A 15,786-nucleotide genomic window follows, 5' to 3' on the forward strand; every position below is an offset into this window, starting at 1 on the left:
AGTAGACTGTTATAGGACATCATTATACTGGTAGGAGACTGTTATAGGACATCATTATACTGGTAGGAGACTATAGGACACCATTATACTGGTAGGAGACTGTTATAGGACACCATTATACTGGTAGGAGACTGTTATAGGACATCATTATACTGGTAGTAGACTGTTATAGGACATCATTATACTGGTAGGAGACTGTTATAGGACACCATTATACTTGTAGGAGACTATAGGACACCATTATACTGGTAGGAGACTGTTATAGGACATCATTATACTGGTAGGAGACTGTTATAGGACATCATTATACTGGTAGCAGACTATAGGACACCATTATACTGGTAGGAGACTGTTATAGGACATCATTATACTGGTAGGAGACTATAGGACATCATTATACTGGTAGGAGACTGTTATAGGACATCATTATACTGGTAGGAGACTGTTATAGGACACCATTATACTGGTAGGAGACTGTTATAGGACATCATTATACTGGTAGGAGACTATAGGACACCATTATACTGGTAGTAGACTGTTATAGGACATCATTATACTGGTAGTAGACTGTTATAGGACATCATTATACTGGTAGTAGACTATAGGACACCATTATACTGGTAGGAGACTGTTATAGGACACCATTATACTGGTAGGAGACTGTTATAGGACATCATTATACTGGTAGGAGACTGTTATAGGACATCATTATACTGGTAGGAGACTGTTATAGGACATCATTATACTGGTAGGAGACTATAGGACATCATTATACTGGTAGGAGACTGTTATAGGACATCATTATACTGGTAGGAGACTATAGGACATCATTATACTGGTAGGAGACTGTTATACTGGTACATTATACTGGTAGGAGACTGTTATAGGACACCATTATACTGGTAGGAGACTGTTATAGGACACCATTATACTGGTAGGAGACTGTTATAGGACATCATTATACTCGTAGGAGACTGTTATAGGACACCATTATACTGGTAGGGGACTGTTATAGAACACCATTATACTGGGTAGGAGACTGTTATAGGACATCATTATACTGGTAGGATACTGTTATAGGACATCATTATACTGGTAGGAGACTGTTATAGGACATCATTATACTGGTAGTAGACTGTTATAGGACATCATTATACTGGTAGGAGACTGTTATAGGACACCATTATACTGGTAGGAGACTGTTATAGGACATCATTATACTGGTAGGATACTGTTATAGGACATCATTATACTGGTAGGAGACTGTTATAGGACATCATTATACTGGTAGTAGACTGTTATAGGACATCATTATACTGGTAGGAGACTGTTATAGGACACCATTATACTGGTAGGAGACTGTTATAGGACATCATTATACTGGTAGGAGACTTTAGGACATCATTATACTGGTAGTAGACTGTTATAGGACATCATTATACTGGTAGGAGACTGTTATAGGACATCATTATACTGGTAGGAGACTGTTATAGGACATCATTATTCTGGTAGGAGACTGTTATAGGACACCATTATACTGGTAGTAGACTGTTGTAGGACACCATTATACTGGTACGAGACTGTTATAGGACATCATTATACTGGTAGGAGACTATAGGACACCATTATACTGGTAGTAGACAGTTATAGGACTATAGGACACCATTATACTGGTAGTAGACTGTTATAGGACATCATTATACTGGTAGTAGACTGTTATAGGACATCATTATACTGGTAGGAGACTGTTATAGGACATCATTATACTGGTAGGAGACTGTAGGACACCATTATACTGGTAGGAGACTGTTATAGGACATCATTATACTGGTAGTAGACTGTTATAGGACATCATTATACTGGTAGGAGACTGTTATAGGACATCATTATACTGGTAGGAGACTATAGGACACCATTATACTGGTAGGAGACTGTTATAGGACACCATTATACTGGTAGGAGACTATAGGACATCATTATACTGGTAGGAGACTGTTATAGGACATCATTATACTGGTAGTAGACTGTTATAGGACATCATTATACTGGTAGTAGACTGTTATAGGACATCATTATACTGGTAGGAGACTGTTATAGGACATCATTATACTGGTAGGAGACTATAGGACACCATTATACTGGTAGGAGACTGTTATAGGACACCATTATACTGGTAGGAGACTGTTATAGGACATCATTATACTGGTAGTAGACTGTTATAGGACATCATTATACTGGTAGGAGACTGTTATAGGACACCATTATACTTGTAGGAGACTATAGGACACCATTATACTGGTAGTAGACAGTTATAGGACTATAGGACACCATTATACTGGTAGTAGACTGTTATAGGACATCATTATACTGGTAGTAGACTGTTATAGGACATCATTATACTGGTAGGAGACTGTTATAGGACATCATTATACTGGTAGGAGACTATAGGACACCATTATACTGGTAGGAGACTGTTATAGGACACCATTATACTGGTAGGAGACTATAGGACATCATTATACTGGTAGGAGACTGTTATAGGACATCATTATACTGGTAGTAGACTGTTATAGGACATCATTATACTGGTAGTAGACTGTTATAGGACATCATTATACTGGTAGGAGACTGTTATAGGACATCATTATACTGGTAGGAGACTGTTATAGGACATCATTATACTGGTAGGAGACTATAGGACACCATTATACTGGTAGGAGACTGTTATAGGACACCATTATACTGGTAGGAGACTGTTATAGGACATCATTATACTGGTAGTAGACTGTTATAGGACATCATTATACTGGTAGGAGACTGTTATAGGACACCATTATACTTGTAGGAGACTATAGGACACCATTATACTGGTAGGAGACTGTTATAGGACATCATTATACTGGTAGGAGACTGTTATAGGACATCATTATACTGGTAGGAGACTATAGGACACCATTATACTGGTAGGAGACTGTTATAGGACATCATTATACTGGTAGGAGACTATAGGACATCATTATACTGGTAGGAGACTGTTATAGGACATCATTATACTGGTAGGAGACTGTTATAGGACACCATTATACTGGTAGGAGACTGTTATAGGACACCATTATACTGGTAGGAGACTGTTATAGGACATCATTATACTGGTAGGAGACTATAGGACACCATTATACTGGTAGTAGACTGTTATAGGACATCATTATACTGGTAGTAGACTGTTATAGGACATCATTATACTGGTAGTAGACTATAGGACACCATTATACTGGTAGGAGACTGTTATAGGACACCATTATACTGGTAGGAGACTGTTATAGGACATCATTATACTGGTAGGAGACTGTTATAGGACATCATTATACTGGTAGGAGACTATAGGACATCATTATACTGGTAGGAGACTATAGGACATCATTATACTGGTAGGAGACTGTTATAGGACATCATTATACTGGTAGGAGACTATAGGACATCATTATACTGGTAGGAGACTGTTATACTGGTACATTATACTGGTAGGAGACTGTTATAGGACACCATTATACTGGTAGGAGACTGTTATAGGACACCATTATACTGGTAGGAGACTGTTATAGGACATCATTATACTCGTAGGAGACTGTTATAGGACACCATTATACTGGTAGGGGACTGTTATAGAACACCATTATACTGGGTAGGAGACTGTTATAGGACACCATTATACTGGTAGGAGACTGTTATAGGACATCATTATACTGGTAGTAGACTGTTATAGGACATCATTATACTGGTAGGAGACTGTTATAGGACACCATTATACTGGTAGGAGACTGTTATAGGACACCATTATACTGGTAGGAGACTGTTATAGGACACCATTATACTGGTAGGAGACTATAGGACACCATTATACTGCCAGTAGACTGTTATAGGACATCATTATACTGGTAGTAGACTATAGGACACCATTGTACTGCAGGGTGACTTCCTGCTTTAGAAGTCTTCCCATTGTGATCAAGCCTCAACTAGCAGAAGGTTGAAGGGGAAGTTTAAAGTTGTTTTTATTAGGCACCAAACAGCAGAAAACTCAGTCCAACAGGAAGGGACTGGATTTGTCTTTGGAGAAGACATTTTCTGTAGATAAACTTAACTTTTGGATATGGTGTCCCCTAATGAATACGACCCTTTTGCTTTAACGGTGGCGTGGAGGGTGGCGATGATGATGAGGGTGGAGGGTGGCGATGATGAGGGTGGAGGGTGGCGGTGGCTATGATGATGATGGTTGAGGGTGGCAGTGATGATGATGATGATGGTGTGTTTCAGGGTGTGAAGGTTGGTCCAGCGGTGGCTCCTCAGGAAGCAGACTGTTCTCTGGTGAAGACTGAAGCCTTTAAGACCAGGAGAAGACCTGACCCGGTTGCTGATGGGGGCATGACTGGGTAAGGACTGGCAGTCAGGTCTCACTAGTGATTACTAGAAGAACAAGGCCAATGCTCCACAGTCCAGAGCACAGTGGAGGATGAATCCCGAAACAGGGAGCACTAGTTAGCCAGCTAGTTAACCAGACTGGCTAACATTCAGATATAGCTCTTGATTTGATCTGAAGGATAACTGGTCTCGAAGCTCAGAGTCCCATGGGGGAGGAAGTTTCGGGTAGATGTTCAGGAAGTTCAGAGCCCCATGGAGGAGGAAGGTCCAGGTAGATGTTCAGGAAGCTCAGAGCCCCATGGAGGAGGAAGGTCCAGGAAGCTGAGCCCCATGGAGGAGGAAGGTCCAGGTAGATATTCAGGAAGCTCAGAGCCCCATGGAAGAGGAAGGTCCAGGTAGATGTTCAGGAAGCTCAGAGCCCCATGGAGGAGGAAGGTCCAGGTAGATGTTCAGGAAGCTCAGAGCCCCATGGAGGAGGAAGGTCCAGGAAGCTCAGAGCCCCATGGAGGAGGAAGGTTCAGGAAGCTGAGCCCCATGGGGGAGGAAGTTTCGGGTAGATGTTCAGGAAGCTCAGAGCCCCATGGAGGCGGAAGGTCCAGGTAGATGTTCAGGAAGCTCAGAGCCCCATGGAGGAGGAAGGTCCAGGTAGATGTTCAGGAAGATCAGAGCCCCATGGAGGAGGAAGGTCCAGGTAGATGTTCAGGAAGCTCAGAGCCCCATGGAGGAAGGTCCAGGTAGATGTTCAGGAAGCTCAGAGCCCCATGGAGGAGGAAGGTCCAGGTAGATGTTCAGGAAGATCAGAGCCCCATGGAGGAGGAAGGTCCAGGTAGATGTTCAGGAAGCTCAGAGCCCCATGGAGGAAGGTCCAGGTAGATGTTCAGGAAGCTCAGAGCCCCATGGAGGAGGAAGGTCCAGGTAGATGTTGAGGAAGCTCAGCCCCATGGAGGAAGAAGGTCCAGGTAGATGTTCAGGAAGCTCAGAGCCCCATGGAGGAGGAAGGTTCAGGTAGATGTTCAGGAAGCTCAGAGCCCCATGGAGGAGGAAGGTCCAGGTAGATGTTCAGGAAGCTCAGAGCCCCATGGAGGAGGAAGGTCCAGGTAGATGTTCAGGAAGCTCAGAGCCCCATGGAGGAGGAAGGTCCAGGTAGATGTTCAGGAAGCTCAGAGCCCCATGGAGGAGGAAGGTCCAGGTAGATGTTCAGGAAGCTCAGAGCCCCATGGAGGAGGAAGGTCCAGGTAGATGTTCAGGAAGCTCAGAGCCCCATGGAGGAAGGTTCAGGTAGATGTTCAGGAAGCTCAGAGCCCCATGGAGGAGGAAGGTTCAGGTAGATGTTCAGGAAGCTCAGAGCCCCATGGAGGAGGAAGGTTCAGGTCGATGTTAAATGTGTGGATAATGTTGTGTGTTCCAGTCAGGAGGAGGCTCTGTGTAGGGGGGTGTACGCCCCCCAGGACCACTACTCGTTCCCCCCTACCAGGGTGGGGGAGACCAGCACACTGAAGGTCAACATGAGAAACAACTCCTTGGAAACTCATGGGGTGAGCAACACACACACACAGAATAATTGCATGAACTGTGATTGATGTGATAACTACCCAGAATGCTTTGCATTGCATGGATTTGATGTTGAGCTTGTCTGATGTTGCAGCTGATGTTCCTAACCCCTAAAGAGCCCTTCCACATCAAGCATTCCAAATATTCCCTCAGGTGAGTCAACGCTGCTTCGTGACTCTTCTGTAATCAGTGTCCTGGTTAGCCTGGCCTCAGAGCTATACTATGACCATAGAAGTCGTGACAGTTCATCTTCTGTAATCAGTGTCCTGGTTAGCCTGGTCACAGAGCTATACTATGACCATAGAAGTTGTGACAGTTCATCTTCTGTAATCAGTGTCCTGGTTAGCCTGGTCACAGAGCTATACTATGACCATAGAAGTTGTGACAGTTCATCTTCTGTAGTCAGTGTCCTGGTTAGCCTGGCCACAGAGCTATACTATGACCGTAGAAGTTGACCAAGACGGCCCAACCAGATCGGGGTCCAGGCTAGGATGTACTGAAAGGCTGTGATTGATGCTGTATGTGTAACCTGAGTGCCCTGGGCCTGAGAGCGGCTGGACAGCAGGCCACTGTGTTGGTCAGGCTCTGGGCCTGAGAGCGGCTGGACAGCAGGCCACTGTGTTGGTCAGGCTCTGGGCCTGAGAGCGGCTGGACAGCAGGCCACTGTGTTGGTCAGGCTCTGGGCCTGAGAGCGGCTGGACAGCAGGCCACTGTGTTGGTCAGGCTCTGGGCCTGAGAGCGGCTGGACAGCAGGTCACTGTGTTGGTCAGGCTCTGGGCCTGAGAGCGGCTGGACAGCAGGCCACTGTGTTGGTCAGGCTCTGGGCCTGAGAGCGGCTGGACAGCAGGCCACTGTGTTGGTCAGGCTCTGGGCCTGAGAGCAGGCCACTGTGTTGGTCAGGCTCTGGGCCTGAGAGCGGCTGGACAGCAGGCCACTGTGTTGGTCAGGCTCTGGGCCTGAGAGCGGCTGGACAGCAGGCCACTGTGTTGGTCAGGCTCTGGGCCTGAGAGCGGCTGGACAGCTGGCCACTGTGTTGGTCAGGCTCTGGGCCTGAGAGCAGGCCACTGTGTTGGTCAGGCTCTGGGCCTGAGAGCAGGCCACTGTGTTGGTCAGGCTCTGGGCCAGAGAGCGGCTGGACAGCAGGCCACTGTGTTGGTCAGGCTCTGGGCCTGAGAGCAGCTGGACAGCGGGCCACTGTGTTGGTCAGGCTCTGGGCCTGAGAGCGTCTGGACAGCAGGCCACTGTGTTGGTCAGGCTCTGGGCCTGAGAGCGTCTGGACAGCAGGCCACTGTGTTGGTCAGGCTCTGGGCCTGAGAGCGGCTGGACAGCAGGCCACTGTGTTGGTCAGGCTCTGGGCCTGAGAGCGACTGGACAGCAGGCCACTGTGTTGGTCAGGCTCTGGGCCTGAGAGCGTCTGGACAGCAGGCCACTGTGTTGGTCAGGCTCTGGGCCTGAGAGCGTCTGGACAGCAGGCCACTGTGTTGGTCAGGCTCTGGGCCTGAGAGCGTCTGGACAGCAGGTCACTGTGTTGGTCAGGCTCTGGGCCTGAGAGCGTCTGGACAGCAGGCCACTGTGTTGGTCAGGCTCTGGGCCTGAGAGCGACTGGACAGCAGGCCACTGTGTTATATACATGAGTAGGTGTGGTGGTGTGAGTTGTTGCTGTGTGGCGAATGGCACCTTGCTGCATATCCTGACTCCTCCCATGATGCATAGCATTGTCATTCACACGTCATCGCCATGTGGAATTAACTTTAGTTAATACATTTTTATCACAGTATTTTCTTCTCAGTGTGAGATTGGTACTTCCTGTATCTGTTAGTCTGTTGTATTCTAACAGGTGTGTCTTCATGATCAATGTGATATTGGTACTTCCTGTATCTGTCAGACTGTTGTATTCTAACAGGTGTGTCTTCATGATCAGTGTGAGATTGGTACTTCCTGTATCTGTTAGTCTGTTGTATTCTAACAGGTGTGTCTTCATGATCAATGTGAGATTGGTACTTCCTGTATCTGTTAGACTGTTGTATTCTAACAGGTGTGTCTTCATGATCAGTGTGAGATTGGTACTTCCTGTATCTGTTAGTCTGTTGTATTCTAACAGGTGTGTCTTCATGATCAATGTGAGATTGGTACTTCCTGTATCTGTTAGTCTGTTGTATTCTAACAGGTGTGTCTTCATGATCAGTGTGAGATTGGTACTTCCTGTATCTGTTAGACTGTTGTATTCTAACAGGTGTGTCTTCATGATCAATGTGAGATTGGTACTTCCTGTATCTGTTAGACTGTTGTATTCTAACAGGTGTGTCTTCATGATCAATGTGAGATTGGTACTTCCTGTATCTGTTAGACTGTTGTATTCTAACAGGTGTGTCTTCATGATCAATGTGATATTGGTACTTCCTGTATCTGTCAGACTGTTGTATTCTAACAGGTGTGTCTTCATGATCAATGTGAGATTGGTACTTCCTGTATCGGTTAGTCTGTTGTATTCTAACAGGTGTGTCTTCATGATCAATGTGATATTGGTACTTCCTGTATCTGTCAGACTGTTTTCTAACAGGTGTGTCTTCATGATCAACACAGTGCAATGTTGTGTCTGTCTCTCAGGCCAGGTTGTGTCTGTCTCTCAGGCCAGGTTGTGTCTGTCTCTCAGGCCAGGTTGTGTCTGTCTCTCAGGCCAGGTTGTGTCTGTCTCTCAGGCCAGGTTGTGTGTTCTGTCTCTCAGGCCAGGTTGTGTGTTCTGTCTCTCAGGCCAGGTTGTGTCTGTCTCTCAGGCCAGGTTGTGTCTGTCTCTCAGGCCAGGTTGTGTCTGTCTCTCAGGCCAGGTTGTGTCTGTCTCTCTCTCAGGCCAGGTTGTGTCTGTCTCTCTCTCTGGCCAGGTTGTGTCTGTCTCTCTCTCTGGCCAGGTTGTGTCTGTCTGTCTCTCTGGCCAGGTTGTGTCTGTCTGTGTCTCACATACTTGGTCCATGTTTTGATTTTTTTCCCATTTCTCCCTGCCCTCCAGATCCCAACGCTACATCCACCTGCCAGTCCAGTTCAAGCCGGTTGTAACTGGAAACCACTCCAGCCTGCTGTTGGTTCAGACGGATACCAGTGGAAACATCGCTATCCAGCTGACTGGTGAGGCCCTGACTGGCCTGAGGACTGCTGGTCTGGGTCAGTGAGGACTGCTGGTCTGGGTCAGTGAGGCCCTGACTGGCCTGAGGACTGCTGGTCTGGGTCACTACTTCAGACCAGAGCTGTATAGGGAATAGTGTGCCCGCATGAGACCACTACAGCTCTATATCCTATCCTTTGGGGGTCTGCATAGAGCTAGCAGACTACAGCTCTATATCCTATCCTCTGGGGGTCTGCATAGAGCTAGCAGACTACAGCTCTATATCCTATCCTCTGGGGGTCTGCATAGAGCTAGCAGACTACAGCTCTATATCCTATCCTCTGGGGGTCTACATGGAGCTAGCAGACTACAGCTCTATATCCTATCCTCTGGGGGTCTACATGGAGCTAGCAGACTACAGCTCTATATCCTATCCTCTGGGGGTCTGCATGGAGCTAGCAGACTACAGCTCTATATCCTATCCTCTGGGGGTCTACATAGAGCTAGCAGACTACAGCTCTATATCCTATCCTCTGGGGGTCTACATAGAGCTAGCAGACTACAGCTCTATATCCTATCCTCTGGGGGTCTGCATAGAGCTAGGAGACTACAGCTCTATATCCTATCCTCTGGGGGTCTGCATAGAGCTAGCAGACTACAGCTCTATATCCTATCCTCTGGGGGTCTGCATAGAGCTAGCAGACTACAGCTCTATATCCTATCCTCTGGGGGTCTGCATAGAGCTAGCAGACTACAGCTCTATATCCTATCCTCTGGGGGTCTACATGGAGCTAGCAGACTACAGCTTTATATCCTATCCTCTGGGGGTCTGCATAGAGCTAGCAGACTACAGCTCTATATCCTATCCTCTGGGGGTCTGCATAGAGCTAGCAGACTACAGCTCTATATCCTATCCTCTGGGGGTCTACATAGAGCTAGCAGACTACAGCTCTATATCCTATCCTCTGGGGGTCTGCATAGAGCTAGCAGACTACAGCTCTATATCCTATCCTCTGGGGGTCTGCATAGAGCTAGCAGACTACAGCTCTATATCCTATCCTCTGGGGGTCTACATAGAGCTAGCAGACTACAGCTCTATATCCTATCCTCTGGGGGTCTGCATAGAGCTAGCAGACTACAGCTCTATATCCTATCCTCTGGGGGTCTGCATAGAGCTAGCAGACTACAGCTCTATATCCTATCCTCTGGGGGTCTACATGGAGCTAGCAGACTACAGCTCTATATCCTATCCTCTGGGGGTCTACATGGAGCTAGCAGACTAGAAACATTTTACTGAATGGGATGTCTAGTACAACTTGAAGAGTTGGCATGGCTGAAAACCCCATAGGGTTTCTATGGGGTTTTGGTCAGGTGACCTACTGATGAACTTTTCAGCGTAACCTCAGTGCTTGGCCAGGAGGAGGTTTTCCATCAACTCATTGTTCCCTACTTTGGTTTTCTATTAGAAATGGCACACGCTTTTAAAAAAGCACATGGTTGATATTTATGTTATTGTGATTTTAAATTAACTAGATAAAATAAAGATTTGTCAAACATTTTGCTCGCTTTTTATTTTTTGCAACGCAGATGTTAAATTACTAGACAAAGATGCCTATTTATATTTAAAATGCATTCTGAGACTTTGTGTTTTAGCTAAAACGTCAATCAAAATGCAGCGAATCCTACATGTACGTCAGTTAGCAGACTCTCTGTTCCAGAGCCACTTACAGGACCAATTCGGGGCAAGTGCTTCTGAGGGTGTTTGGTCCCTTTCAGACTATTTCTGTGAACTTATTGTGGTTTGTGAACCTTCCAAAGGAACTCAGACCCCTCGAGGCCCACCGTGAACCCAACTGAGACCATCTCAAGAGGGGGTCTGAGTTTGGTGTGCTTGAATTCCGTGGTCAGGTTCACTTTTTAGGACAATGTGAACACAAAGCTCCTCAGGTTTCCCCACCGCACACTACTGCAGCACACGAGACGACGGCCGCAAGCCCCTCGCTCCAGACGACGGCCGCAAGCCCCTCGCTCCTGACGACGGCCGCAAGCCCCTCGCTCCAGACGACGGCCGCAAGCCCCTCGCTCCAGGCGACGGCCGCAAGCCCATCGCTCCAGACGACGGCCGCGACCTCTCGCTCCGGACGACGGCCGCAATAGAGAGAAGATGATGTACAGATGAAAATGTGGGGAGTTTTTGGTTCAGATTATGTTTGCAATTTGTGATCTAAAGGCAAAGAGAGCTTCGTAAGCTGTTTATTCAATTGTGGGGTTTGAATATTGTGAGAAGACGACATATTTGGTGAGAATCACACCATGGAGGTACGGCATCAGATCTTAAAGGGCCAGTAGCCCACATTTGGGTGGACCATTTTCAATTACAGCATTATATAATCTGCAGTTATTCTTCTGCTATTTATTCTGTTAATATTATTTACATGTTAGTGTCTTCTGAATACAGTGATTGCTTTTAGTTCAAAGAGGAGACAATCTATTAGCTTCCAAAATGTAAATAGGTATTATAAACTCAGCAAAAAAAGAAACGTCCTCTTACTGTCAACTGCGTTTATTTTCAGCAAACTTAACGTGTAAATATTTGTATGAACATAAGATTCAACAACTGAGACATAAACTGAACAAGTTCCACAGACATGTGACTAACAGAAATTGAATAATGTGTCCCTGAACAAAGGGGGGGGGGGGTCAAAATCAAAAGTAACAGTCAGTATCTGGTGTGGCCACCAGCGGCATTAAGTACTGCAGTGCATCTCCTCCTCGTGGACTGCACCAGATTTGCCAGTTCTTGCTGTGAGATGTTACCCCACTCTTCCACCAAGGCACCTGCAAGTTCCCGGACATTTCTGGGGGGAATGGCCCTTGCCCTCACCCTCCGATCCAACAAGTCCCAGACGTGCTCAATGGGATTGAGATCCAGGCTCTTCGCTGGTCATGGCAGAACACTGACATTCCTGTCTTGCAGGAAATCACGTACAGAACGAGCATTGTCATGCTGGAGGGTCATGTCAGGATGAGCCTGCAGGAAGGGTACCACAGGAGGGAGGAGAATGTCTTCCCTGTAACGCCCAGCGTTGAGATTGCCTGCAATGACAACAAGCTCAGTCCGATGATGTTGTGACACACCGCCCCAGAACATGACGGACCCTCCACCTCCAAATCGATCCCGCTCCAGAGTACAGGCCTCGGTGTAACACTCATTCTTTCGACGATAAATGTGAATCCGACCATCACCCCTGGTGAGACGAATTATCTTTGAAAGACAGGGTCCTGAAAAAGGGACCTTTTCGAAAAGGTACCGTTTCTTTTTTTTGCTGAGTTTATCTAGCTGTCTGAGGGACTTCCTGTCCTGCACATGGGGAAAACCCCCACAGTGCATTGATTGAATGTTGGGAAGAGATCTTGGTTCCTTTCTAAACATTGCAATGTGAATGCAAAGAGGACTCGGACCACAAAATGGGGGAAGTGAACTGGCAGGAGTTGAGTCCTCATTCAAGGACATTATGAATACAGAGAACAGGTCTTTTGCTTACATTGTTTTAAATCCCAGAGTAGACTTTTTAAAGAGGACTGAGATCGTTTCCTTTAAAGAGGACTATGTGAAAACAGCCACATACAGCCCTGAGTGACGTGAGTGTATCACAACCGGCCGTGATTGGGAGTCCCATAAGGCGGCACTCAATTGGCCCAGCGTCGTCCAGGTTTAGGCCGTCATTGGGAGTCCTATTGGCCCAGCGTCGTCCAGGTGTAGGCCGTCATTGGGAGTCCTATTGGCCAAGCGTCGTCCAGGTTTAGGCCGTCATTGGGAGTCCTATTGGCCCAGCGTCGTCCAGGTTTAGGCCGTCATTGGGAGTCCTATTGGCCCAGTGTCGTCCAGGTTTAGGCCGTCATTGGGAGTCCTATTGGCCCAGTGTCGTCCAGGTTTAGGCCGTCATTGGGAGTCCTATTGGCCCGGCGTCGTCCAGGTTTAGGCCGTCATTGGGAGTCCTATTGGCCCGGCGTCGTCCAGGTTTAGGCCGTCATTGGGAGTCCTATTGGCCCGGCGTCGTCCAGGTTTAGGCCGTCATTGGGAGTCCTATTGGCCCGGCGTCGTCCAGGTTTAGGCCGTCATTGGGAGTCCTATTGGCCCAGCGTCGTCCAGGTTTAGGCCGTCATTGGGAGTCCTATTGGCCCAGCGTCGTCCAGGTTTAGGCCGTCATTGGGAGTCCTATTGGCCAAGCGTCGTCCAGGTTTAGGCCGTCATTGGGAGTCCTATTGGCCCAGAGTCGTCCAGGTTTAGGCCGTCATTGGGAGTCCTATTGGCCCAGCGTCGTCCAGGTTTAGGCCGTCATTGGGAGTCCTATTGGCCCAGCGTCGTCCAGGTTTAGGCCGTCATTGGGAGTCCTATTGGCCCAGCGTCGTCCAGGTTTAGGCCGTCATTGGGAGTCCTATTGGCCCAGCGTCGTCCAGGTTTAGGCCGTCATTGGGAGTCCTATTGGCCCAGCGTCGTCCAGGTTTAGGCCGTCATTGGGAGTCCTATTGGCCCAGAGTCGTCCAGGTTTAGGCCGTCATTGGGAGTCCTATTGGCCCAGAGTCGTCCAGGTTTAGGCCGTCATTGGGAGTCCTATTGGCCCAGAGTCGTCCAGGTTTAGGCCGTCATTGGGAGTCCTATTGGCCCGGCGTCGTCCAGGTTTAGGCCGTCATTGGGAGTTCTATTGGCCCGGCGTCGTCCAGGTTTAGGCCGTCATTGGGAGTCCTATTGGCCCGGCGTCGTCCAGGTTTAGGCCGTCATTGGGAGTCCTATTGGCCCGGCGTCGTCCAGGTTTAGGCCGTCATTGGGAGTCCTATTGGCCCGGCGTCGTCCAGGTTTAGGCCGTCATTGGGAGTCCTATTGGCCCGGCGTCGTCCAGGTTTAGGCCGTCATTGGGAGTCCTATTGGCCCGGCGTCGTCCAGGTTTAGGCCGTGATTGGGAGTCCTATTGGCCCAGCGTCGTCCAGGTTTAGGCCGTGATTGGGAGTCCTATTGGCCCAGCGTCGTCCAGGTTTAGGCCGTCATTGGGAGTCCTATTGGCCCAGCGTCGTCCAGGTTTAGGCCGTCATTGGGAGTCCTATTGGCCCAGCGTCGTCCAGGTTTAGGCCGTCATTGGGAGTCCTATTGGCCCAGCGTCGTCCAGGTTTAGGCCGTCATTGGGAGTCCTATTGGCCCAGCGTCGTCCAGGTTTAGGCCGTCATTGGGAGTCCTATTGGCCCAGCGTCGTCCAGGTTTAGGCCGTCATTGGGAGTCCTATTGGCCCAGCGTCGTCCAGGTTTAGGCCGTCATTGGGAGTCCTATTGGCCCAGCGTCGTCCAGGTTTAGGCCGTCATTGGGAGTCCTATTGGCCCAGCGTCGTCCAGGTTTAGGCCGTCATTGGGAGTCCTATTGGCCCAGCGTCGTCCAGGTTTAGGCCGTCATTGGGAGTCCTATTGGCCCAGCGTCGTCCAGGTTTAGGCCGTCATTGGGAGTCCTATTGGCCCAGCGTCGTCCAGGTTTAGGCCGTCATTGGGAGTCCTATTGGCCCAGCGTCGTCCAGGTTTAGGCCGTCATTGGGAGTCCTATTGGCCCAGCGTCGTCCAGGTTTAGGCCGTCATTGGGAGTCCTATTGGCCCAGCGTCGTCCAGGTTTAGGCCGTCATTGGGAGTCCTATTGGCCCAGCGTCGTCCAGGTTTAGGCCGTCATTGGGAGTCCTATTGGCCCAGCGTCGTCCAGGTTTAGGCCGTCATTGGGAGTCCTATTGGCCCAGCGTCGTCCAGGTTTAGGCCGTCATTGGGAGTCCTATTGGCCCAGCGTCGTCCAGGTTTAGGCCGTCATTGGGAGTCCTATTGGCCCAGCGTCGTCCAGGTTTAGGCCGTCATTGGGAGTCCTATTGGCCCAGCGTCGTCCAGGTTTAGGCCGTCATTGTAAATAAGAATTTGTTATTAATTGACTTGCCTAGTTAAATAAAGGTTAAATAAAATATGTAAATAACTTGGCTGGCTGGTGCTAGCATATGCGCAGATCATATACACAGCTGGAATCCCGATTTTGTGTTTTTAAATGTCCTTATAATTCGACAGGTTGCTCAGAAAACCAGGTGTTTTAATCAGTGTATTTTAAACTTACTTGGATTTAGCCGTCAGGCTGATTTTTAAAAATGAGCATGACTATTGCATCATCTGCCTCCTGCCATAATCAGTTTAGGATCTAATTATTAGGGATGCACGATATATCGGTCAACATATCGGACGATATTAGGATCTAATTATTAGGGATGCATGATATATCGGTCAACATATCGGACGATATTAGGATCTAATTATTAGGGATGCATGATATATCGGTCAACATATCGGACGATATTAGGATCTAATTATTAGGGATGCATGATATATCGGTCAACATATCGGACGATATTAGGATCTAATTATTAGGGATGCATGGTATATCGGTCAACATATCGGACGATATTAGGATCTAATTATTAGGGATGCATGATATATCGGTCAACATATCGGACGATATTAGGATCTAATTATTAGGGATGCATGATATATCGGTCAACATATCGGACGATATTAGGATCTAATTATTAGGGATGCATGATATATCGGTCAACATATCGGACGATATTAGGATCTAATTATTAGGGATGCATGATATATCGGTCAACATATCGGACGATATTAGGATCTAATTATTAGGGATGCATGATATA

The 15,786-nt window shown here is 47.8% G+C and overlaps 1 protein-coding gene across 1 annotated transcript in view; it reads left to right on the plus strand.

Moving 5' to 3' along the window:
* cep192 (centrosomal protein 192) overlaps positions 1–9,170 on the plus strand; it is a 122,529-nt gene extending 113,359 nt beyond the window's left edge. Inside the window, exons 43-46 of the mRNA XM_055911065.1 lie at positions 4,312–4,427; positions 5,825–5,951; positions 6,062–6,120; positions 8,972–9,170. Coding sequence (XP_055767040.1) covers positions 4,312–4,427; positions 5,825–5,951; positions 6,062–6,120; positions 8,972–9,131 — 462 coding nt within the window. The 3' untranslated portion in view covers positions 9,132–9,170. The remainder of the gene's footprint in view (positions 1–4,311; positions 4,428–5,824; positions 5,952–6,061; positions 6,121–8,971) is intronic.
* Positions 9,171–15,786: the final 6,616 nt, after the last annotated feature.

This window comes from Salvelinus fontinalis, unplaced genomic scaffold (assembly GCF_029448725.1).
Source record: "Salvelinus fontinalis isolate EN_2023a unplaced genomic scaffold, ASM2944872v1 scaffold_0044, whole genome shotgun sequence".
In the NCBI taxonomy this organism is placed as follows: Eukaryota; Metazoa; Chordata; class Actinopteri; order Salmoniformes; family Salmonidae; genus Salvelinus; species Salvelinus fontinalis.